Source organism: Neofelis nebulosa, chromosome 4, assembly GCF_028018385.1.
Source record: "Neofelis nebulosa isolate mNeoNeb1 chromosome 4, mNeoNeb1.pri, whole genome shotgun sequence".
NCBI classification, from domain to species: Eukaryota; Metazoa; Chordata; class Mammalia; order Carnivora; family Felidae; genus Neofelis; species Neofelis nebulosa.
Genome location: NC_080785.1, coordinates 97,949,696 through 97,974,445, shown reverse-complemented (window position 1 = coordinate 97,974,445; position 24,750 = coordinate 97,949,696). Strand labels below are relative to the sequence as shown.

Sequence of the window (24,750 nt, the reverse complement as noted above, 5' to 3'; positions counted from 1 at the left end):
AAAGAATTCTCACTAGTATGAGCCGCTGCAAGGAAATCAGGGACAGAGACACTCCGCAGCCCAGGGGAAAGCACCACGTCGGAGTCGAGGCTCCAAAGCCGGGGTCTTTGTTTTTGTGTCCTTTATAAAGTGGCCCATGGGGACAGTAGGTTGTGTAATGGGAGTTCCCACTTCCCAGATTTGGCCCCAAGGGCAGATGAGTCCCGTGGAGAGGAAAACCCTGAACTTGCAAAAGCATCCTCCGGCGAGCTAGGGAGTCTCAGGGTTGGCTTGGGGAAATGCAAAAGGAGGAGGGGGGGGTAAGGCGGGGTGTGATCAGAGAGGCCTTAAAAGAAGAAAGGGGAGCCCAAACTGGGAGCGAGAGAAAGGAGAGCCGAGGCGGGGTGGGACGCGACGGGAGCGGGCAGGACGCAGCCCCGTGCGCCGGGCGCTGGGGTGGGGGCGGCGGGGGCGTCCGGGCGGGGCCGCGGGCGCAGGCAGGGAGGGCGGCCGTGACATCACGCCCGGGCCCCCTTCCCCTCGCCCGGTGGGTGGGGCCTCGGCGCGCCGAGCGGGCGCGGGGTCAAGGAGGGGGAAGAGGAGGAGCAGGCTAGAATCTGTCTGAGTGAGGACCCGGGAGGGGCGGAGGAGGCGGAGGAGGCGGAGGAGGGCGGGGAGAGGCGCGCGCGTGGCTCGGGGTGCCCGGGCTCCCCCCCCCAGCCCCCGACCCCGGCCCGCGGCGCGCCGCCTCCTCGCCGCCGCCGCCCGCGTCGCAGCTGGGACCCGCTCCCGCCGCGGGGACCCGGCGGGCGGGGAAGCACGGGCCCCGGCGCGGCCTGGAAGGAGCGAGAAAGCAAAAGTAAGGCGAGCTGCACTCCAAGTTTTCCCAACTTCGCCCCCTGCGGCGGCCGGCGTCCCGCTGCTCGGCGCGTCCCCACTGCGCCGGCGAGTGGCAGAAAGAAAAGGGACGGGGCGGGGGCGGGGGCGGAGGAAGAGGGAGCGCGGGGGAGAGTCCGGCAACTTCTGTTAAAACTTGGGGGAGGAGGAGCGCGGGGAGGAGGAGGAGGAGGAGGAAGCCGGAGAGAGGAGGGAAGGAGGGAGCGCGAGGGAGGGAAGAGAGAGCGGAGGGACAACTTTTCCACCCCGTGAGTAGCGCCGGCGGGGCGAAGGTCGGGGTTGGGGGGCTCCTCCACCCCGCGGGCGGCCCGGCCGGGATGGGACCTTCTTCCAGAAAGTCGATTGGATGCCAGGAGGGGACTGCGGCGGGGGCTTGCTTTCTTTCCCTTTCCCCTCCCTCCCGCGGGTGAACCAAATCAGAACTGTCACTCAGGGCCTGTGAGTCAGAAGGGATCGGATTACACGATCCCTGAAACCGATGCCGGAGCTGCACGAGCGGGAGGGAGCGGGCAGGGGCAGCGCCACCGGCACCGGCGCGCTCGCACACTCGCCCTCGCGCACACTCGCCGCCCCGACTCGCCCTCGCCGCTCGCCAGCCCTCCCCGCGCGCCCCGCGGCCGCCCGCGCCGCACCATGCCCGCGGCGGGCGCACCCGGCGCCCGCCCCGGCAGCTTGCCGTAGCCCGCGCCGCCCGCGGCCGCGCGGAGCCCGGAGCCGCCCGCCCGCGCCCCGGACGCGGGTCTATGGGAAGTTCGGGGACTTGACAGCCGCCGCCGCCGCAGGTACGTCCCGCCCGAAGTTCTTTGTTTCGCGGGCCGGGGCACCCGGCAGCCGGCTCCTGCGGCCGCGCCCGCGCCTCCGGGTCGAGAGGGGGTCCCCGACTGGGGGAGCGGGAGGAAATGAAAATGGCTGTCAAAAGGCGCCCAGATTTGGAGAGCGACCCGTGCGGCGTCGGAGCAAGGCTTTCGTTCGCTCCCTCCTTCCCGGAGCTCCTTTGCCAAGTGTCTCAGCCCGCGGCCAGCCGGAGACGGACCGGAGAGTTTCCCCATCCCGGAGGGGGACGAAGTTGGTGGCGCCCGCGTCCCCGCTCCCCTCCCGGAGCCTCTCCCCGCCCCACGGCGTCCCCCTGGGGCGGCGGGCGCGGGCGGCGAGGTGGGTCCGCCGGGGGAGCGCCGCTGCGGGGGCCGTCCGCAGCCCGCGCCGCCCCCGGGAGGGCGGGGGGGGGGTGCGGTGTGCGTGGATGCGGAGGCGCGCGCCGCGGTCGTCGGAGAGGAAAAGTGAAAGTTGTACCATCTGTGTATGATTTGGGATTCTTTTATTTCTTTTCCTTTCCAGGGACAGCGCAAAAAAATAAAAAATAAAAAAAACCAGAAAAGAAAGAAAACAAAAGAAATAAAAGCGCTAGAAGCTGCAGGGAGTGAGTGCGGGGATACGGGCAATCGTGGCCCGTGCAGTGATCTTTTAAGAGGCCGCGTTTTCGCAGAGCGGAGTTGGGTATGAATCGCTCTGCAGGGGACAGTTACTTTCTTGAGTTGCAGAGGGAAAATGGGCGGGAGGAAGTGGAGAGGGAGTAAATATTTACCCCAAACTTGGAGAGTCTGTGAAGCGACTTTTTAAGCAGATTGCCAGATGCCAAAGCTCCACTGCACACCCCGGCCTTTTATCCTTCCCTGAACTTTGTGTTCCTGTCCTTGATTGCACCTCCTTCAGGAGATGCGGCCCCTAGAGGGGCTGGACCCAGGCTTCCCTGGCTGACCCCGCGCAGAAGGAAGATTAAGGAGGCATCTTCCTCGCGACTCCTGCTGCCTCCAACTTCTCATCTCCCTGGTGTGCAGTGCCGAATAGATTCTGGCCGTGGGTACAGTGCTCGTGGCCCTCTGCCAGTTTATATGTACATATATTTATGTAAAACATTTTCTCCCAGCTCTTTGCCAGCTGTTCCACATTTTCCAGCTGCCATTTCAGTTTGAAATGATGGACTGTCCGCGTCTCCAAGTAAAAGAGCCCTTTAGTCAGAGGTATGGAGGGCCGGCCGCTGTGCAAAGACCCGGGCAGTGCCATTAGGTGGACTGGTATTATTAGCTCTAAAAAACACCTTCTGCTAGCCTTGTTTTCTCCCCCTTCTCCTCCGCGATTAGTCTTTCCAGAGCACTTTGCTGGAAATTCCCAAGAACGAGGCATTTCCCTCCAAATGTGATTTTGTACAAAATTTGGATGAGGCCATGCTTTAGATCCCTGAAATGTGTGTCTGGTGGAAATAAATGAACTTTTAAAGAGAGTTCCAGCTTGAGTGTGTTGGGCATGGCTGGTGGGGGGCCTCTGCCATGGCCAACTGAAATGACCTCATTTCAGTCTGTTTCAGGCAGGAACTATTCATCGTTTCCACGTTACACTTTTTTTTTTACCTTGTTTGATGTCTTAGCATATTACAGACTGAGATCTTCAAGAATTGGCCTAAAGTATTAATTTTGAGTATTTATGTAATTGTTCTGTAATTTGAATAGGTGCCTTATTGATTGATTCCTGTAATTATTTCATTTAGGTTTTAAATTAAAAATTAATAATAGTCTGACAGTTTCTTAATTACATGTGTCAAGATTATTTTCAAGGAAGAAAATGCTGTGTTTTAAAGTAGGGAAATCACCTCAAAATCTCTTCATTTCTCTAAAGCAGAACAGCATTTCAGTTGAGGGGCTTGATGCAGACCGTGGCGATTGGTCTTAACAATGTAAACTGTGTGAAGTATCTAAAGAATTTGTTTATGTTAGGAAATATTGGGTCTTAATAACGTGATACACAAACACTTGGGCCAGTTAGACTATAGTCTGACCTAAAACAAACATGAAATAACATTTAAATTAGTTGTAATAGCATACTTACAGACAGAAGAGAGTTTATTTTATACTAAAAGCTATTTAATTAGAAACTCCCTGCCTAAGGGGAGATCCTTTCAGGGTATATAATTCTGAAAGTCAGCCTTTGGGAAGCTTTGGTTTAAGATGCCTGAATGAGTCCAATGTGAGAGGTGTCTAGTGAAATTTCACACACGCAGAAGCACTTCACAAGGTATAGATTGTGTTATTATTATTCATAGGCTAAAAGTAGGTCCAACTCTGAGACCGACTAATTCCCAGTACCTTTGACGTGTGTGTATTCCTTCCTCGAGCCCTGATCTAAACACACTTTTATTGTATGCCTAATTTGCAAAGGACTACAGACAGAAATGAGAAAATTCAGTACTGATGAAAAATGGCTCTGTTGAGTTCTTTCATTACTTATTTAATGAAAGAGTCATTAATTTATCAACTTGATGCTCAAGCCTAAAAGTTGGACCTTCCTTTGTTTCTTGGCCAGTTTTCTTAATTACCTGCACGCTGCAAGGGTTTCAGACTAACCCTGTGCTTCGCCTCTCCGAGGTCCTTCTCTGTGTGGAAGGTCTCCTGCCTTACTGAGATTCTCCCCTCCCCCCCTTTTTGGAGGCTTGGGTTTGGGAGTGTATGAAAGGAAACGATTTAATGATCATTGTTCCATGCACTTACTTATATGGAGGCAGTAATGTACTAAGGAAAACCAGTCTTGGAGGAAAAGTGAATCACTGAGTCATGAAATCCTCAAAAAAACCTTAGCAATGGAATGTTAATGCTTTTAGACTATAGTAGATTATCTTAAAAGTCAGACTTTTCTTCTCTATGCAATTGTTGTAAATCCCCAGCTAAAGAGTTCTTTGAAGGAGGTTTTAGTTTTGCTGGCATTCATATTCCATAGTCGGTCTGACTTGTATTGGAAGATTCAAAAAATTTTCTGCTAACTTATATCATGAGAAGCAATTAAAACGTTGAAGTGACTATAGAGGGAATGTGCCTGTGTGTGTGTGTGTGTGTGTGTGTGTGTGTGTGTGCGCGCGCGCGCGCACGCGCGTGTATAAATTTAATTTGTTTAGCAAAATATCCCAACTCTAATAATGACTTCAGGTTGTTCTTTCATTAAAGGCTGGTAGAAGATGCTGCCCTTGACTTCATGTCATTTTTTTTCTAGATGAAAATTGATTTGTTCGAGTTTCAAAGCAAATAAAGGGAGACAGAATAAACAACAGCAGGGCAGGGGTACCGCTGCAAACTTTTCCGAGTACTTTCAGTGTATTTTTCATCTTTACTTTTATGTGATGGGCCTGTGAAATAGAGCTGTAGACTGGCGAAGACTTTAAATGAAATTTCACACTTTGATGATTTTTTTTAAACTTTGATATATTGACAGCAAAAGGAGCTGCAAAGCTTTTATATAACTTGAGCAGTAACGCCAAGCAGCAGTCAGACGTCTCTATGCATTTGTGTTTAACTGCAGAAGAAAAACATGTCCATGGGCAGTAGAGGTTCTTATCAACCCCCTAATCCCAGATCCCAGCAAACCTTGAGGGCATGCCTCAGATCTTGCTGAAATCACTGTAGACTCCCACAGTTTGCAGATTAAATATGCTATGTGTTCCTGGCTCCAACAACAGTTTTATGAGCTCACTAAGCTTCCTGTTTCAAGATCCTTTTCTTAAGTTTTTAGGAGCTGCTAAAGGCAATGCTGTCTGGAGTAAGTGGTGTTGTTAATTTAGAGACACTTTAGATATTTCATTCTCTCTCTAAAAATTGCCAAAATTAGGATTTGTAAATGGAAGGACCAGTGAGGCAGGGATGAGGGAAGGGAGCCCTCTGAAAGGCGTGGGATGTTAAATGCATTCCTAAGTGCAAACTTCACGTGGTGTCTCAATTGTTTTAAGGCACCCTGCCTTTGCCCGGCCCCTTAAAATTAGACTTTTTTCCACGTGTAAGTCGAAATGTACTATATTTTAGCACCACACTTCTTAGCTACTCATGGCCACTTGTAGGTTTTTTTTTTTTTTTTAAATGTGAAAGTGTTTTTTGTTCAGTGTGTGTATATTTCAACCCGACAGAATGTCCCAGAAAAATCTATGGCTCTCTAAAGAGACTGAATGAACAAGCCATTACATAGTTAATAAGGTGGCATTGGAACATTCCAGCCCCCTCCTGAAAGGCAATATTGTGTTGAGCTCCACATCTGCATCTGTAGTATCTGCACTCGTGTCCTCATATACGGTGCTTTTGCATTTTGCAGAAGAGTCATAATTAGAAAAGAAAATACTTACATCATCGTCCAACAACATGTCATATAATTCCCAAGAGAACTCGGCCAATTTTGTGCTTAAAGGTTATTCAATGAATGAAATTGTGAAAGCCCATTTGTCAAAGTACTGCATGGTTTCTGTTAGTTTTCAAGCCCCAAATTCATTGTCCGCCCTGGCCCAGCCATTAGTCATCAGTGTATTAGTGCTGCCTTCAGGCCATGCTGCCCGGCACTTCTTCACACCATTATAGCTTTGAAAGTGTACTCTGTCGACTTGTAGAATTACTGCTCTGATTTCCGCTTGGCTGGGTTTGAGGTAAGTCCCCTCCCTACCTTCTAGCTGACTGTAATCCTTGCTTTCTTTTAAAGCTCCTTTCCAGAGATTTAGGGGAGAACTTTCTTAAGGGCCCTGTTGGCATCATACTGTGGTTTTGTTGTGGCATGCACCGTACATAGAAATTGTACCTGCAGTAAATTGGATTGATTGCTGGCCTGAAACAGCTTTGGGGCTTTTCTTTACTTTTTTTTTTTTTTTTTTTTGATGGGAGGGGGGCAACAGTGTGTGTGTGTGTGTGTGTGTGTGTGCGCGCGCGCGCGCGTGAAAGAGAAAAGAGTATGTTTGAAACATAAGCATTTGATTGTATATTTGAATAATTTTTATGCCACAAAATTAAGTAATGGGAGACAAATGTAATTTTCTTGAAATCTCTGCCTGTTGGAGTACCTCAGGAAGCAGTGTGGTATCTTATGTGCTTATTTTCATTTGCACGTTTTTAGCTTTAGCCACCCTGACTTTTTTTGAAAATTGCATAAAATACCTAACAATATTCTAGGGTGCTTTACACCATAAAGTATTGTTTTTTATAACAAGGAACCGAAAACTCACAATTTGGATGAAAGATAACTCACAAGTTGCTGTAATGAAGGCATGAGGCAGTGACACTGTATTATTGTTTTCATTTTGTGATATTTTTAAAAAGAAGAGTTCAGTCTCAAGAGAGTTACCTGTGTGTAGAGAAACCTCAGCCAGCCTCCCAAGAATGAAGCCTTAATGAACTCATGAATGGAAAGCTGAATGGAGTGGCCAGCAGTGTGGACCAGGTCATAGCTCTTCAGAAAAGCACCTGCGGTGTGGACTGTGGGTGTTCAAATGAAATCCCATACCCAAGCATTTCACCGGGAGGGTGTGCAGTTTGGTATAGTTTGAATTGGCAGTTTTGTACATGACTGGGGGCGTGGGGGGCGGGTGTGAACGATAAGCTGAAGAATTCTGTGAACAAGCCAAGTTTACAGGCTGAGTGGAGCAGGGACCAGTTTTTACTAAGAGTTATTAAAAATCCTTAAATTTTTGAAAATTTGCTTTTTAAATCACAATTAAGATTCCAGAGTCACAAGTTAAAAAATTGTGAGGATAAAGTATGATGAACAACACATCATAGAAAATACAGTAAGTACCTTTGGGATATCCCCAGCTGATTTTTACACCCAGCAGGTATTCTTGGTCTAGTATTTGTGATGGCTGAAAAGTAAATTACTATTTATAGGACATTCATTCTCTCCCCTTAAGCTTGAATGTAAAGACACACATGATTTTAGGAACCGAAAGTTATGTAAGTTCTATAAGAAGAATTTTTAAATTCAGGGTTTTTTTTTTTTTTTTTTCCTTCTGAAAATGTGTGAAAACTTGTAATTCCTGTAGACCTCAGCGACGGGAGACAAGGAACACCTTTGATCAGACAGGATGTTTTTGTGATAATATGTGGGTTTAAGGGAAATACAGTTTTCATGAGCTCAGCTGATCCGTAGACTGACAACTGACTTCTAGATCTCATTTTCTGTCTGAGGACTGTCTTCGGCAAACCCACAGAAAAGTGGGGGTGCTGGCTTACTCCACATTATTACTCATTTGTGAGTGGCACCTGCTGATGCAGGGCGCTTCCTGCAAAGCCTAAGCGCAGTTGCAAAGCCTAACCGGAGTAAACTGGATGATGCTTTACCATTTTGCAAAACTCCGAAATGGTAACAAGTATTAAATAATGACCTTATACTCCCCTCAAATGTTTCTCATAAAGTGCTACTGGCAGCAGAGAAAGAGTAGCTGCTGATCTTTTGTCTTAAATACAGATGGCAGGCCGGTGCACAAACTGTCATTTGCGATTTTAACCGTAATAGCAGTGATTACTTCATGTCAAAAAAGCTTTTCAATGGTTGAAGTTAAGTATGTGGATTTCTTCAAAGTTTAGATGTCATTAATTGACTAAAGCCAAATTCACTTAATCCATAGCCAGGCAGTCATTTCCCCTTCGAGTAATTCCATTCCTTTTAGAGTAATTCCATTTTGGGATGTCTGTCATGAATGCTGCTTAGTTGAGATCAGGATCCTCAAATGTAGTAAAGAAAGATCGAAAACAATAGGCAGCAGATTTGGGGAACCCTCTAGGCTACCAGAGGCCACTCGAGGCAACTTGGAACAGATCGTGGCTTTCTTATTTGCAACCAACCCTTTAGGTTTTTCTAATTAAGGAAAAGTAAAATCGTACGTAAAGGTAAAAATAATTGTACATTTAAAAATGCTGTAGTTAACCATTCATGAAGATTTCATTAAGAACTTAGGAAGTAGAGCTTCTTTTCTTGCAGAAAAGGAAAGCAGTGCAGGCAGGGAAGGGTGAGGAGAGAAAGCCTGAGATCTTGGGAATGGTTGGCGGGTCACTGGTTCTGCATATGAAATTGATTTTAAGTTCAGGAAGACAGTTGGAGCGCAAGGAAACATCACCCATATTACAAACCTGGGAGAGGTTTTCTTAATGCATGGTTATATGAAATCCACTGAAACCTTTTACATTTCCTAAATGTTGCTCCTTGAAACTCAGACCCAGTTTTTACTTCCAGAATCGATCTAAAGTTAAAACCAGCATTAGTTTGTGCTTCTTGATTTTTTTCCCCCTCTTCCTGAAGGATTCATTTTCATTAGAAACTGAGTTTTAATGCTGTAGGAAGGTATAATTATTTAATAGGAAGTATTCCTTAAACTATTTAATAGGAAAATTTCCTTAAAAGATGCTTCAGGAGTAGCATCTTGGAGTAGGAGTCAATGTGCTAGTTAGTGAAGTGTGAGAGAAATGTCACTCCTCAGTGATGCAGGGGGGACTCCTCAGATATCTTTACTCAGGCTGGTTCCTCCTGGCTTTTTAAAACATGAGCACATTAAGGAGATCATTCAGCTTATAAATATACAGGCAGGTGTAAGTAAATGTAATTTCTCTGGAGGAAAGCCTTATTCCACGTGAGCAATAGTTCCCTAGGCTGCACAGAATAATTTCTCACTTCAGGCCTAATCATGGTGCTGTTAAAAGCCCTGCTGTCTACTGGAATGCCTTCTCTCTGATCCCTCATTGGCAGGGGCTGTTTTAACCTATCAGAAACGCATCAGGTTACCACAGCAAGCTTTTAACTTAGTTTTTTACATCTTTGAATGCATTAAGGAAAAAAAAAAATGAAAGAGAATTATTGCCCAAGTTCAGGCAACTTAAAAATAAACCAACTGGATTAGGGAAATAAATTAAGTAGTCTGCTGTTCACAAAGGATGCATTATCAGTTTATAACTACTGTTTCATTTCACCTTAGATTAGAAAGTCCTTGTATACAGTTCAAACATCATTTTAAATGTTGGTTTTAGCACTGGTGCTTTCTTTAAGAAATTTTAACTGTTGAAGTTATGAAGAGATCCTGCTTGCATGTGGATCCCAGGTTTCGCTGCAGAGATGTGCAAGGGGAAAGGCTGATTTCTGCACGTTGCCAGAATTGTGATTTTTCATCCTCTCTATTTACTACGTAAAGCCTCATGGTTGAGGTTGAACTTTGGAACTCCACTGAGGGCCTCCCTCCCTGAGAGACAAGATGTGTCTGTGCCTTCACCATTCACAACATCTGAATCTACTTAGGACAGCTGGTGCAGAAACCTCATTTGGGGGCCAGGTTGATGGACGGCGAGTTAGAAGTTTGGGGAGTGAAGCTCACAGCCCCTGGTTTCCTGAAGACCCCAAGAGTTCCCCCGATGTTTTATCACGGCGAGACATGTAGGGTGTTGCACTGCAGACAGTACCTGCAAAGTTGCACCTCTCTGGTTTCAGCTGGTGAAACGGCCGTGTGAACGAAAGCAGGGCCACCGCGGACGACGGTCCGCGGGAAGGGTTGCCCGGCCAGCTGCAGAGTGCTCCAATGCCCGGCAAGATTCCCGGGGAGCAGGGTGGCCGGCGCGATGGGAGTGATCTGGGGCGCTCCTTCCCCTGACCAGGCCCGGCGGGCTCGGGGCGTTGGTCCCCGCCGCTTGCGACTTGCAGGAAGCCCGCCTCAGGAATGCGACTCGGAGCGGGGGCTGCCCGCGCCCCCGCCACCCCGGCGGCTGCTGGGAGCCAGACCTGGACGCGGGGGGCCGAGGGGCCGCGGGGCCGCGGGCGGGGCCTGCCGGCCGCCGGGGGAAAGGAGGGCGGGCGCGGCGCCGAGCCCTCCGCCGGACCGACCCTAGACCGGAGCACCGCGCGCTTCCGAGAGCCGCAGGCCCGCCCGGGGAGGGGCGCGGGGGAGCGGGACGGGCGCGAGGACCGGGAGCCCGCCACCGTCGGCGGGACTGCACGAAGGGAGGCCGGCGAGGAAGCGCAGGCCGAGCGCGGGAGCTCTCCCGAAATCACCAGGGCCCGCGGCCTGGACGGTTGTTATAATACTGAATGGTGGGGACTCCTCTTTGCAGTGATGAAAGTTCCTGGGTGGTGGTCGTGGTGGTGGTGGTGGTGGTGGTTTTCCATTGCAGCTCTAAAGAGCGGGCCACTCGAGGCCATCTGTGTGAAAGTGCAGTTTCAAACGTAGGTCCCCACAAGAATGGTCAGAATTTGGTCCGTTGCAGTCTAGCCAACTTTGGCCGGGAGCCATGCGCTAACTCCACCGACAGCTGGTCAGTGGCTCCGGCAAGCTTTGGATGCTTGCTTCTGGAGGCGGTTGATGCAAGTTCGGACTTACAATTCAGAGAGGAAAGACCCACCTGCAGGCAGGTTTCTAGTAGGCAAGGGATTAGGTTGAGAATAGGGTTCTGGAATTAATCGTGCCCTGGGTTTAGGCCTCCGGGAAAATTACAAAAGGTTCAAGGACAGTTGAATGGGAAAAGCCAGGACTGTTTGCTCTCAGGAAGGAATTTTTATCCCTCCATTTACCTATGCAGCCTCAAGCTTGAGCAGGTCCACACTATCAAGAGTTTTCCTGGGTTGCATTCCCCCCCCCCCCCCACTCAAACTGCTCCAACATCAGTTACAAATCGATTTTTTTCCCCATAAGCCTAAACAGTCAAGGGGCATGCCAGCAAATCTTGCATGCAGTGCTGCAGTGGTGGAAAGGGCCTGAACAACAGGGTGGAGTGTGGCAAGGAGGGAACACTGTCAGGGTGGGGAAGAGTCACCTTTCATTCACATCTAAAAACCAGTGGCATGTTTTCCTCAGAGAAGAATCTTCGAAGTGAGGCCGAACCGAAAAGTGTTCCTCGCAACTTATGTTTTAAATAACTTACACTTTATTATCTCAGAAATTCCAGGTTGTAAAAATAGTACTATGGGGCCACTGCTTCAGTTGCGTGACTTTTAAGATTCCACCAGGATTGACTGATTGATTGATTGATTGATTGGCTTATACTAGTCACTTCTGTACCTCATGCTTTTGTACATCAAATCAGGACTGAGTTCCAAACGGCTTAACGTGTCTCTGAAAAAACTGCCACCACAGCCAGAAGCAGAACCTTCTCTGCTATGAGGTGTGAGAGCCTAGAATGTTAAAACTTTCTCCTTTGCAACTGACAGGGACAAAGTTGTGTTTTTATCAGTAAAATAAGCTGATATAATTTATAGGGATATACAGGAAGCAGATGTCTGCCTTGGCAAGTTGCCATTTTTATAGCCCTGTTCCAAGCATAAACCACACTTTTAAATAATTAGTTACTAACTAATGAGATCCAAAAATAAGTTGTCAAAATAGAAGAAAGGGGTAGATTCTTGAGTGACCAAAGGCCCATTTTTTAGAAATCCATTTCGAACAGGGGGAGGGGATAGGAATTAGTATTCTCTAAGACCATTAATTAGTGCATTTTCCGTCAGTGCCTGGGGCTTTACCTCTTCTCACGTGAGCCTCTCTCTCTGGTGATGAGTATTTGGAGGGTTTATTGCTTTGTTAAAACGAAGTCCTTTGCTTGGGGGAAAAACCAACAACTCCACAAAACCCAAGTTTGTCAAGGAACTTTGGCGACTTGTCACCTCACCAATGTTAATTAGCTCCCTCTACTTAGGGAGAGACTTCCTTCTTAGCCAGGAAGGAATCCCATCTCTTCATGTGTTTCCTTTTTCTTTTTCTTTCTTTCTTTCTTTCTTTCTTTCTTTCTTTCTTTCTTTCTTTCTTTCTTTCTTTCTTTCTTTCTTTCGTCCATTGGCTTGTTTCCATGTGCATTTTTAACTTAGCAAACCCCATCCAAATGCGACCAATAAAACTGTATGTGGGTTTTGAGGGAAACAATTATAGTAAATGCCTGTTCATCCCAAAATGGTTGCAAACGGACTGTTTTGATTAATTAAATATTCCTGTTAAAGTTTTTAGTTTTTATAGAATTTGTCAGTTTTCAAAGAAACACTGGGTATAAAAGACAACATATGTAGCGAAATCAGTGGTGATTAACAGTCAAGACATTGCAGAATTCTCCAGGCCACTGGGTCATCTCTGGATCACTTATTTACTCCGTAAACATTCTTATGCGTATGGAGGTACGAGGAAGATGACTGTGGTGCTTGTCTTCATAGAGCTAGTTAGGATCTAGAGGAGAAGACGGCCATGAGGTCGTTCCGCAAAAGATTCTGGAAGATGAGTTCATTATGGATGCGGGCTGTTGACGTTCAGTACTCTGGGGTGCCATTCACTCCTTATGTCATCGAATCAGCAAAAACTAAAATGGGTACCTGTTGCATGGGGTCCATACAGTGAACACAAAGGTGTGGGATGGTTGTCTGCAAACTTCAGTGAGCCTGATGATCACCAGTCCTGGCTAAAATAAAGATTCCAGGTGCCACCTGCAAGAGTCCTCAGGGATTGGACCTGGGAATCCAAATGTTTTGCAAGCCCTGTAGCAAGGCTGGTCCAGGTGGCTCTTTTACTACCCTGGGAATCAGCGCTCGGGCTTAGATGAAGTGTTCTCATGGCATATTTTAAAGATAATATTTAAATCAATCTAGGGGGAGCAGTCCAAAACATTAGAATGGCTCTGAGATCGTTAGAGCAAAAAGAGACTGTTGAGAGTCTCTCCTCCAAGGGTTCTCTGTCTGGATTCATGGGAGAGCTTGGAGGGCCTGTGATCCCTTGGAAATCAAACGTACCCTTTTTGGTGTGTGTTTCAGAGTATTTTTCTGGTCTCAAGATCCATAACCTTTCACATACTCTTAAAGAGGACTATACCCACCTTCCCCCAAGGTTAAGCCCCAGGTCCCAAGGTGTGATTGTGTCATGTGACAGATGAGAAAACCCAACCCCTGGAAAACTCCAGGGGGCACCATTCAGGTAGCTGCTCCTGAGGGTGTTGCCCAGCAGCAGGGCAGTCCGGAGGCTCCTTTACTGTTGTACTTTGCTACCGAGTGCTCTTTGAGGCATGTTACCAAATTTGCAGGGGATCTTACAGTTGATATGTAAATTTAACTCCAGGCTGCCTTTTTTCTTTCTTATTCTAGAACAGCTGTTCTTAAAAAACTTGTGTGTTTTGCAGTGAATGACAGTAGAAGTTAGCACAAGAGCTGGTGCTCCAGTGGGAGGCAGCCTCGGGATCGGAAGCTTTTCTAGTTACTTGAATTCCAGATCTAGGGGACTCTCTGGTACAATAAAGAAAGAATTCACATTTCCCTCGCAAATCGGAGTTGAGGATGACAAAAGATTTCATCTGGTGTTTTCACTCTTTCAGTGAGCTAAGCAATTGCTTATTTTATTTTGCTGATCGTTGTTTTGATGGAACACGGTGGTGTCAGCTGAATGTGGAAAATCAGCAGACTTGACCAAAGAAGGGGCCACCATGAGTGTTCGCAATCTAGATGGCTTGAAGAAAACATGTGGGAGAGGGTACCTTTCATTTTCTCGTGTCTTCTTTGTAGGTGCAGCTCACGACTGCAGAAAAACAAACAAAAAACAAACAAAAAAAAAACAAAACAAGAACAAGAACCTAAGAGAGTGAAAATTGATGAATGATGAGTTAGGACAATTACCACACGAATGAAGCCAGTAAAAGAGGACCCACTGTGCTTGCCTTTAGTGGGGTTTTAGTATTTCTTAAGCAGTCCCAGGCTTTGCTGTCCGCAATCTTTTGACTTTTCCTGTGGGATCCAGAGCATGTTCTGACGCCTTTGTTGGTTTTAAAAATGTAGCACAAATGGATTGAAACGTTCTCATGTTTTAAGAAAGCTTAAAGAGTCTGGTTTACCTGATTGAATTAGGATTAATTCAATCCAAGGGCGTATTGCAATTCAGATCATTTTAGAGAGGGGAGCAAACATCACTGGCTTCCTGGCTCAGATTACCCTCTGCTTCCAAACTCTGAGAGGGCTTGGATTTTGAGAAACGGTCATGCTCTTTAAAACATCTAACTGATACTTACAAACCTTTCCCTTTTTTGGAAGGCTGTCACAGTGCCCCTGCCTACAAATCTGACCACCTGAAGTGGCATTTGTAGATGTGGCTTACCCTTGGGTTTCACACTCTAAACACAGTTGAAAATCGGAATCTTGACATCACTTGATAACAGATGCCCCTGTAGGAATTTGGGGAAAGTCTCACATTATGGGTATTTCCCCTGCCATCTCCTTTGGCGTGTATAGACAGAATTTGACTGGCTCGTTATTCCCACTTGGAGGTATTTTTGCAAGAAAACTTGTGGGCCACGGTCTTCCAGATTTTGGACCCTGCTAAAGCTCGGCAGGTGAAGCGGGCTTCTCAGTGAGATTTTTTTTCCCGCCCCCCTCCCCCCACTCTTCCTGGAAGCTGATGGCACTGTTTCGTTTTAGGCGTTCCTGGTAGCAGAGAGCTGAAGTAATGAGAAAGCATCATGGAGGCCCAGTCCCGCAGTTCCACCACCCCTGAGAAGAAGAAAGTGGAGAATTCCATAGTGAAATGCTCCACGCGAACAGATGTCAGCGAGAAAGCCGTGGCCTCCAGCACCACTTCCAATGGTGAGCGGCCACGGGGATCACCGGCAGCCAAGCCTACAGTCATTTTTGTGTTCTCTGCATTCCTGGTGCATTGAGCATTTGCACCTGGACCGGGGTCTATTCCTTGAGAAGCTAAAGAAAGCAAATGGGGGTGGAGGCTGGGGGGCGTGGGACGGGCAGGCTTTAGCAGTCTCTATTTTGGCACCGCAGCTACATGTTTTCTTCCAAATTTTCTAATTTGAGATGTAAATGTGATAGGTTATTTATTATAGGAAGTTCCTGTTGTGGCATTTTGGAAATCATCTTGATTAGCCTGGCAGGAGTTCAAAATACTTTGCATTTCACACGGCAAAGTCTCCACTAGTCGGAATAATTAGTTATTAGTTATTACAAAAGACTCAAAAGTTGCCTTGTCAAGATTTAGGGATCTTCCCCCCCCCCCGCCCCCCCCCCCCAACTCTGGAGTTCATTTGAAAGAATTTTAAAAGCTGTTAATGGTTGGACCTCGAGGTAACACTGCTATCCGAGATGCAGGTTTTGCTTATAAGAATGGACTTAATTGTGTTCGCAGATAACACATAGCTGTTGTTTCCGTATGTTGTATTTTTTAATATTTTAAGCAGTGTTGAGAGGCATTTCAGTTCAAGCATGGAGCATTGCAAACAAATTCCAGAGCCCCCTCTGGAAAAAAGCAGGCTGAACAGGTTCATGGTGACGGCTTCCTTTGCCCCCCTTTTCTACTCTCGTAGGTCAGTTGGTACCTTTGCTTTTTGCAGATTTCATAGCCTCCCTGGTCCCCGTCTCTCACTGTTCTCCACTTTTCCATGTGCTCTTAGGAAGAATGAGCCAGACTTTTCTCCCGGTTTTTGGGCACCGCAAATCTGGACACACTGATTTCCGTGAGCCAATGTGCTACCTCCTTCCCTATGGGCTTTTATTTTATTTATTCCGAGAAAGAGTTTACTGGCTTGATTTAAATTTTTTTATATACAATTGGGGAGTCCGAATCTACTTTGGAAGGTAACTTGCAGCTCAGATCCTTTGACTCTGAAGGCAGACATCCAGGAAACAAAGCTGCACCTGCCTTTCCTGACTGGCACTGCCTGAGCTGACACTGAGGAGCCTGGTCTCTGGTCCCTGTGCCCATCCCTGTGCGTGGCGAGTGCGTGCCGCTCCTGCGTTCTTCTTCCCGGATGTCACCAGTGTGCACTGCTGGCTTGTCTGGGCCACTGGAGGGGCTGGCACTAAATCTGCTGTGAATGAGTCCAGTTTTGAATTGATCCGTAGGGAGATATATTTATGTCTAAAATAATGAATTTACTTTATGTACATGTGGGAATTTATCCGTATTTCTCCCTTTATTTGTGGTATTTAATTTTTTAAAGTTTATTTATTTTGAGAAAGAGAGCCTGAGTGGGGGAGGGGCAGAGAGCGAGGTGGGGAGAGAATCCCAAGCAAGCTTCATGCTGTCAGCACGGAGCCTGGCTTAGGGCTCTATCTCAGGAGCCGTGAGGTCATGACCTGAGCTGAAATTGAGAGCCTGACACTCAACTGACTGAGCCACCCAGGAGCCCCAGGAACGGGGAGCTTATTTTAATTGAGCTGAATATTTGTGTTATTCTTCCAGTGAGGTTATAGAAGACGTACTTTCTCCTAAAAAACATCATTTTTTTTTTTTTCTGGAATTCGGAAAAATTAGACAAGTTTATTATTTCAAAAATAGAATTAGTCTATGCCGGGTAGATTGTTTGGTAATTTCAACAGAATGGTAATTATGTAGGAATAAGCACTTTCTGGGTATTATGGTTCACAAAACATCCACTTTTGGTTATCTTTAGGCTTGTGTGTGCGTGAGTGCGCGTGAGGGTGCGTCGAAGCTTGTGGGTGTGCGTGAGCATGAGTGTAGAGGAGTGCGCATGTGGGTGTGTAAGAACGGATGAGAGCATGTGTGAACTGATAGATGAGCTGTGCTGTGTGGACCCTCTGTGAGCCACCGTCATTTGTGGATTACAGCGGGATCCCACTAGTGGTCTGTCTGTCCTTGCAAAGGTGCCACTGCCTTTGCCTCTCCCACGCATGCTCGGGAGGGTTTTGGTGCTGCTGTGTCTGTCTTGGGCCACTTGGACCCTGAGTTCCTCTCATGTAACCATTTGGGGTGACTGGGAGCAGAGCTAAGTGGCAGCCAAGAAGCTACTCAAGAACATTAGAGAAGGAGCAGTCAGGATTCACGAAGTTGGTCCTGTCGTCTGCAGTAATCACGGATCCTGAGCCCAAATCCCCTGGCTTCCCACCCTGATCGGCCTGTGCCCTTGAAGTACACATGGCCTCCTAAATGGGTGTAAAACCTGTCCTGTTGGGGGCAAATGCTCACTAGTTGGGTTTGCAAGGCACATGCCTGCCTGAAGGAGAGCTGTCCTGGTAATCCTGGAGCTCTGACTATTTTTCCAGTGTTCCTGTTTCTTTTAAGGGATTTATTAACTTTTTATTTTGGGAGAATATAAAGACCCAACCAAGTAAAAGAAAAATGGAAGTGGTGTTTTTATGCATGGATTGCAATTCTGGAAGATTCCAGGAAACCCTGCAAACAGATTTAAAGACAGGAACAGACCTTTTTCTTCGTGATTGCTTTATGTAAGCGGTGCTAATAATTGTAAGATCTTTCCCCCAGAGTTCTCTGCAGGTTTTACCTAACGAGCTTGGAGCCTCTTTACAGCCCTAGGATCGTGTGCCAGGGGCTGGAATGACCCAGCCTCTTCTCTGTTCTGCAAACGCTTACCTGGTCTCATGCTTTTCCTCCGCACGTCGCTGTGTTCGTATAGCTAGTCTGGGAGCCTTGGTCTGAGTTTGGTGTGGGTTGTAGAGCGTGTGGGGGTGCTGGCAGGTAGCTGTCATTGCCATGGTCATTTTTCCTTTCGCCTCTTCTGTTTCCTTTTTTCTCTTTTCTCTTTACAAACATCTCACAAAAAGAAAATGAAAATCATTTGGATCCCCTCGAGGTAGTAGTGATTGCTACCATGTCGAGGGGCTTTCTTTGCAAAGGTCTGACATTCAGGGATTTGTCAATGAGCAGTTAAAGGTGAGTTTAGCAACAAGAACCAAAATGCATGTATTCCATGCCTTTTTTTTTTCTCCCATCCACAATTTCAAGGGTTAAAATAAAAATAAAACAAGCAAACAAGAAGTTTTGTTACTGGTGCTGTGTTAGGTTGACTTAATTAACTTTTCCAGCCATTATGTGCTACAATTTGTTCCTGATTGTGAGCTTCCCGGCCAAACCACGCACATTCCACTGCATGTCCTTACAGATCTGTTTTCTTAGTTTCCTCAGCTGAGTATCTACTCCTAGAATAACATTGAAACAGACTTTTGTTTAAACACACACATTCACACAGCTAAAATGTAGGGTTCGAAAATGAACAGCCTTCTAAACAGGCATTTGCCTCTTAACACTGAAATTTAAAACGGCACAAGTAAGAAACTGCGTTCTGAATCTTCTATGGGAAAAAGACAGGCCATATTTGATTTTTGTAACATGTAAGGACCGATATCGACACAGAAAGCATTCAGTGTTCTTACCCACCACAATGTGTGTTTCGTGTGCCATAGTTTGATTTTAAGCTTCGGTGTTGTTCGTTAAACATAAATGACAGAAGAAAAGACTTAGTTTTCCGGATTTCTGTTACGTGCAATTGTGACTTAAGGATTATTTTTGGCATCTAATATATTTCACATGTACAGTGAACACGCAGCTATTAGGTGCCACTGTTTACTTAAAAACCTCCAAGTGTGTTAATATGCTAGCACCACAAGCGAAGTGCCTTAATAATCTGTTTGTTGCTGGTAGGGATTCATTACTTTCAAAGCTACCTGTTGTGTTTTGTAAATGGTAAATGCTTTTTAATCCAGATAGTCCAATGTTTTAAACATTAGCCTTACTCCAAAGCATTTCCTTCCATGACTTGCCAATACTGACTTTTCATTTTGAAATGTTTTATGTCATTTTTGGCCTATGATTTTTTTAAAGGAGCAATCTGATATTTCTTACTAACCTACTACTCTGCTTTAAAAAAAGAAGGGCACTAATAATGAACGTATGTAGGCCAAGGTCTCAGAGATCTTTTATTGACTCTGATGGTTATTGGGAACATACCTTAAAGTGATAGAAAGCAGAAATTATAATGTTAATGGTGATGCAATATGAAACCAAAGTTGATAGATTAACAATGGAGAGGAAGTTCCCTGTTCTCGTTTCTTTCAAAAGGAAGAGCTTGTTTCCCCTCAGCTTAAAAAAAAATCTTCCAGGTTTGTAAGGGGATAGAGTTGTGGTCTACAAGTATGTAAGGAGATACTTTTTTTTTTTTTTTTTTACTTTAACCTTTGGTCACTTCCTGGCCTTGGGATTTTCTTTCAAACTGTTCAGTAACACCTATCAGTGTTAATCGTGATATCAATTGGTCTCCTGGCTCAGCGTTTTGTTGGGAATTTGGAATTCATTGGCTGTTCTCTACCATGAGTTCTCGTCTCCTTGACTATTTTTTATGGTAAGAGACGACGTGCTTAATTCTGCTTAGAAATGGCAGGCAGTTTGTGCTATATAAACAGCAGGTTGTGAGTTTTAGGTTTTTTGCCCCTTTAGATGTTCAACCCTTCCCCACCCCCCCCCCTACCCCCCCCGGCCACATTTTGTTTTCTGGCACATGACAGATGGATGGGAAGGGCTGTCGGAAATAATGGATTTCAAATTATAGGATGTTGGTTAGGAGAACCCACAAGTTTGGGAATGTGAAAGCTTGGATTGAATTCTGGCAACAGGACTAGACTAGATGTGTGGGTTTAGGCAAATGAACGCCTCAAAGTCTCAGTTTCCTCATCTGTTTAGCAAGAAAGTAATTAGACCCACTTCACAGGATCTTTAGGGGATTAAGTGAGGCAATACCGTACCGTTCTATACGCACCGAACGGAGTAAGAGCTTAGCAAATGTCAGCCGTAGTTATTGGACAGAGTGTGTAGATGAGTAAACGCTATGAATCCAAAACAAAAGGATTGTGTTTTCTTGAGAATACACATAGGTTTTGAAATTAAGGGAAAAATGTTTGGTAAAAGTAATTTTGAATTTGCTGGACTCTGAAAAATAGTTCAAGATGTTTCACAAATCCTGACTGTAACCAAGTTTGCTTATCTTAAGGAAGGATGGATAACGAAACCAAAGTTTTTGTTTTGTAGCATTCTTCTGAATGCATTCTTCTGGGAGCCAGAAAATAGGGAAGAGAATTTTGAGAAAATTTGTTTTGTTTTGTTTTTTTTAACCTTGAAAACTAACATTATGTGGCTTAGAATAAGAAAGAGCATATGCGCATCCCTTTTCTTGATTCTTTTTCTGGGGTAAAGTGTTTCTCATTTATGAGGTGGTTTGGTTGTATTAGAGTTAGATTTTAAATGTTTCTTAAAAGGAGATTTCACCTTTTTGAATCAAGTGACTAATGATGGATAATCTGATTCTCCTAAAACCCCGGGCTCTCTTGAGCTCCAAACTCGTGCCCCTGAACCTGGCAACCTCTGATTCTTATTTTGGCCAAGTGTATCATCTTTCCTGCAGTCACCCAGGCTTGAAACCGCACCGTCACCTCTGACCCCTCCGTCTCTCATGCTTCCCACATCCTACCAGTTTTGAAGTCCTGGTAGATTTTCCTCTGTAATTATTCACTCCTGGGTCCCTTCAGGCCACCCTACTGCACTGTGCTATTTAAAACCTACTACCTCATGCCTAGACAGTTAAAGCAACCTTCTATCCACTCACCATGCCTTTTTACCTCTGCTGTTGTCATTTATGGAACTTGCTCTTGCCAAATTAATCTTTTTACGGTTCTGCTTACGCCACGCCCCTCCTCTAGAACCTTCAGTGATTCCCAGCTACATAGAGGATACAGTTCAAAATCCTTTGATTGACACTTAGGTATCTTCCAGAGTCTGACTGCAGTCTTTCTCGTCTGACATGCTGCTACCGTACTGTCGGCTCTGTAACCCATATTTTAGGTAAATTGAAGGGCTCTTTGCCTTCGTTTGTGTGTTATTCTTCCACAGAAGGAGTGTAAGTTCTTCTCAGATGTGACCGTGTCTTCAGTCTCTTTCTCTCTATGCAGTCTTGTGTCCTTTTGGGGAATTAACTACTAATGCTTGATTGTTTGGTATTTTATTTATTATTGTTACATTCATTAATAGCCTGTATTTTAGAGAAGTTTTATATTTTACAGCAAAATTGAGCAGAAAGTACAGAGAGTTCCTGTACACTCCCTTCCTCCCTAGATTCCCCTATGAACCAATACTGGTACACTATTATTAACTGAAGTGTGTAGTTTTCATTAGGGCCCACACCTTGTGTCATACTTTCTGTGGGTTTGGACACATGTATAATGATGCGTAGACACCATTACAATATCATACAGAATGGTTTCCCTGCCCTAAAAATCCTGTGCTCTACTTATTCCCCCCTCCCCCCTCCGTAATTCTTAATTTTTACCATTTAGTTAAAACTTTTTGAAAGGGGCACCTGGTTTACCACCCCCCCCCCGACACCCCACTGCGCTTCAGTGTTTTGTGCTTGAGAGCCTCAGCAGGTACTCAAGCGGCCTGTAAGGTGCCTATGGAGCACAGGTATGAGTGCTGAGGTTTGAATCCCAGCTCTGCCACTTTGTTGCTGTGTGATTTTAGGTTAATTACTTAGCATCTCTGCAGCTGGCACAGTGAGTACCCAAAATGTCAGCTGTTGTTAGTAATAGTATAAGTTGGCAGGATTTCATTCACGGACACATTTCATCTTGCTCTTTCAGCACAGCATCGTTTGGAAATACTCTAGGGGTGGATAAGCTTTAATCTGATTGAGAGAATCAGAGGTTACTGGTTTACAGAAAACCCTGAAAATGTGGTCCTCAGGACCTAGCTTAATAGCAAGTGAGCAGATGACGGGAGCCGGAATCAGCAAGCTACCTCGAATCACTGGTCCTGAAACTGGTACAAGTTTGGATTTAACTAATCAAATGCTTTCAGGGTCTACTTCTCATTCATAAATATTCATTCAGATTATGGGATGAAATCAGTAATTCCTGTGCCAATGGGCTTCCCTGAGGACAAGGCTCCTTTTTCTCACGTATATAGTTATTGGATTTCTCCTCTAAAAGGACAGTTGTTGGGCCCTCAGATAAATCAGGAGTGAGTATCAAGCCCATCTTGCCACAGCTTTCCAAAGTTGGGAGTGAAAAGCCACAGCGTGATGTGTTCTGCCGGCGGAAAGTTTCTGGGCTGCTTTGATTACTTGTGATCAAGCGATGTGGTTATTTCACATTGCCAGAAGGAAACTGGTCAGAATCAGAAACAGTAACCTCAGCAGTAACAGCTCGGGGCCAAACAAAATGGCGCTTGTGGGTGGGCGGTCTCCCAATGGGGAGGTAGCTTGGTGGCCTTCCCCCTCGCACCTCTTTGGCCCAGGTGGGTGAAGGGCTGGTGCTTCCAGGCAGCTCGCAAGGTGCGATGCCAGAGGATTGCCATACTGAGCGCTGGATCCGCAAGGGTCCCAGCCGGAGAAGGAGGCGGGGTGACGGTAAAAGCAAAAATCTCCGTGTTATCTTGTTTACATGGAAATCTTTCCAAATATATCTGCTGCAATTCATGTTTATTTTAAAAAACTTACATGCTGCATAATTCACTCTTCTTTGTTGTGCAGTTCTAGGAGTGTTGACAGATCTCTAAAGTCACGCACGTAACCACCACCACAATCAAGACACAGAACGGTTCCAGCACCCCCCAAAATTTTGACACACACTTGTTTTTTTAAACTTGGCTTAGCAATACATACCATCAGAGTCAACAGTAATAACAGAAAGTTCTAGAGCAGCAGTAGCTGCTGGATGTTATATTTATTTTGTATTTTTTAAAAGTCCATGATTTTTTTTAGGCCCTGTTAACATTACTTACTGTTAGGTTTTTCCTTTTTTTTTTTTTTTTTGAATACATCATGTTGAATTGGTAGTAGAAGTAAAATGTTCTTGAAAATTGCTCAGAAGTATATGACCTAGTGTCTCTGCCAGTCTGTTTTCTTTTCTTTCTTTCTTTTCTTCTTTTTTTTTTTTTTTTTTTTTGAGCGTCCAGTCAATGTATTGTTTCCTTTTAGGCCAATTTAAAATGTCATTTTACTTAAAACTACAAGGCAGTCATAGTAATGAGGGCTTTTTCTGCTGTTTTGCCTCCATGAATTAATTGCACGAGAACGTTACAACATTTAATGCAGCTCCAACCTAGAGAAAAAAAACTATCAAAGCCTTTGTTCAATCTGTTTTCTTTCTTCCTCCTTTTGCTTTTTTTTTTTTTTTTTGTAACCTCACTCTCTTTCCCCTCTACTTTTATAGATCGGACTTCGTCTTGGGTAGAGGAAATTTTTATATAAAAGTTATCCCCACTCTGACTTAGACTGCTATTTTTTTTTCCTTTCCCCCCCCTTCTTTGACTCTTTCTTTGACTCTTTCCTCTTCTTGAGCTGGCTCTCTCTCACTCGCTCTCTCTCTTTTTCCCTTTTGGTTGTAGAAAGTTGAGTTCCATCCCAATTATTAAATCTTAGGAGACCATTCCCACATGGTTCCGTAAATGGTAGCTTCATCCCGTGTCCCTTTCATCTTTCCCCCTGCTCTCTGGCTTGACAGTTGAAAAGGTCTGGCTGTGCCACACAATGGTTTGATTGGTTTCTCTGGGGGAGACTTTTCCCTGGCTCATCATTCGCCAGGCAGGTGGACCAGAAAGTCTCTTGATTCTTTTGTTGCCTCTCAAAGTCCGAGGTCTTTGACTGAATAAATCCACCGTCATGGGATAATTTGCTAAAAGGAGCCTGGAAGATGTGAGAGAAAAGCCTCGCGACTTGGGTGCTGCATTAATGAAGTTTGCAATTGAAAAATCACCAGGAATGCAGTGGGTGGAGACGGGCTTCTTTTATTTCCCATAATAAACTTTTAGTTCTATCATTTCAAGCATGCCCGACCCTCGGCTTGCCTGCCACCCGAGTGTGTTCACGTTTGCACCCCAGTTTAAGGGGACAGCCCTGTCCGGCTGCAAGCCGTTTGGGCGCTGTGTCTAGTTAGTCATTAGATTATTACCAGTGGATGGAAAGAATTCCATATGACAGGACTAAGGTTGAGTTAACACAGGACGGAAAGTAATTTACAGATAGGCTGTCCCCAGCCATCTTTGTAGCCCCTGATAAGGTTTCATTTCAGAATGGATAGGCGACATTTCCACTCACAGGCCCATTCCGGGACACCTGTGATAACAGCTTCTGGATCCTAATTGAAATTGGTTTCAAAATGGATTTTCACTTTTCTCTGTCTGTGGAAAATATTGAATGGACTCAGAGCTGCCACAGAGAACCCCGGACCTTGGAAAATGGAGCGGGAAGCCAGGATCATCTTTCATAACAGTGTCGATGATATGACAGTTTTGTTATCTGTCTTATTAATGAAATCATTGATCAACTGATGAGGGAGATAATAAAC

At 45.5% G+C, this 24,750-nt stretch overlaps 1 protein-coding gene across 2 annotated transcripts in view; it reads left to right on the top strand.

Moving 5' to 3' along the window:
• The first annotated feature begins 1,166 nt into the window (after nucleotides 1-1,166).
• The window catches only part of GLI3 (GLI family zinc finger 3), a 281,330-nt gene continuing 257,746 nt past the window's right edge, over nucleotides 1,167-24,750 (top strand). For both annotated transcript variants that reach the window (XM_058725475.1, XM_058725474.1), the window contains exons 1-2: nucleotides 1,167-1,658; nucleotides 15,073-15,237. In XM_058725475.1, the coding sequence (XP_058581458.1) occupies nucleotides 15,114-15,237 (124 nt within the window). In that variant the 5' untranslated portion in view covers nucleotides 1,167-1,658; nucleotides 15,073-15,113. The remainder of the gene's footprint in view (nucleotides 1,659-15,072; nucleotides 15,238-24,750) is intronic.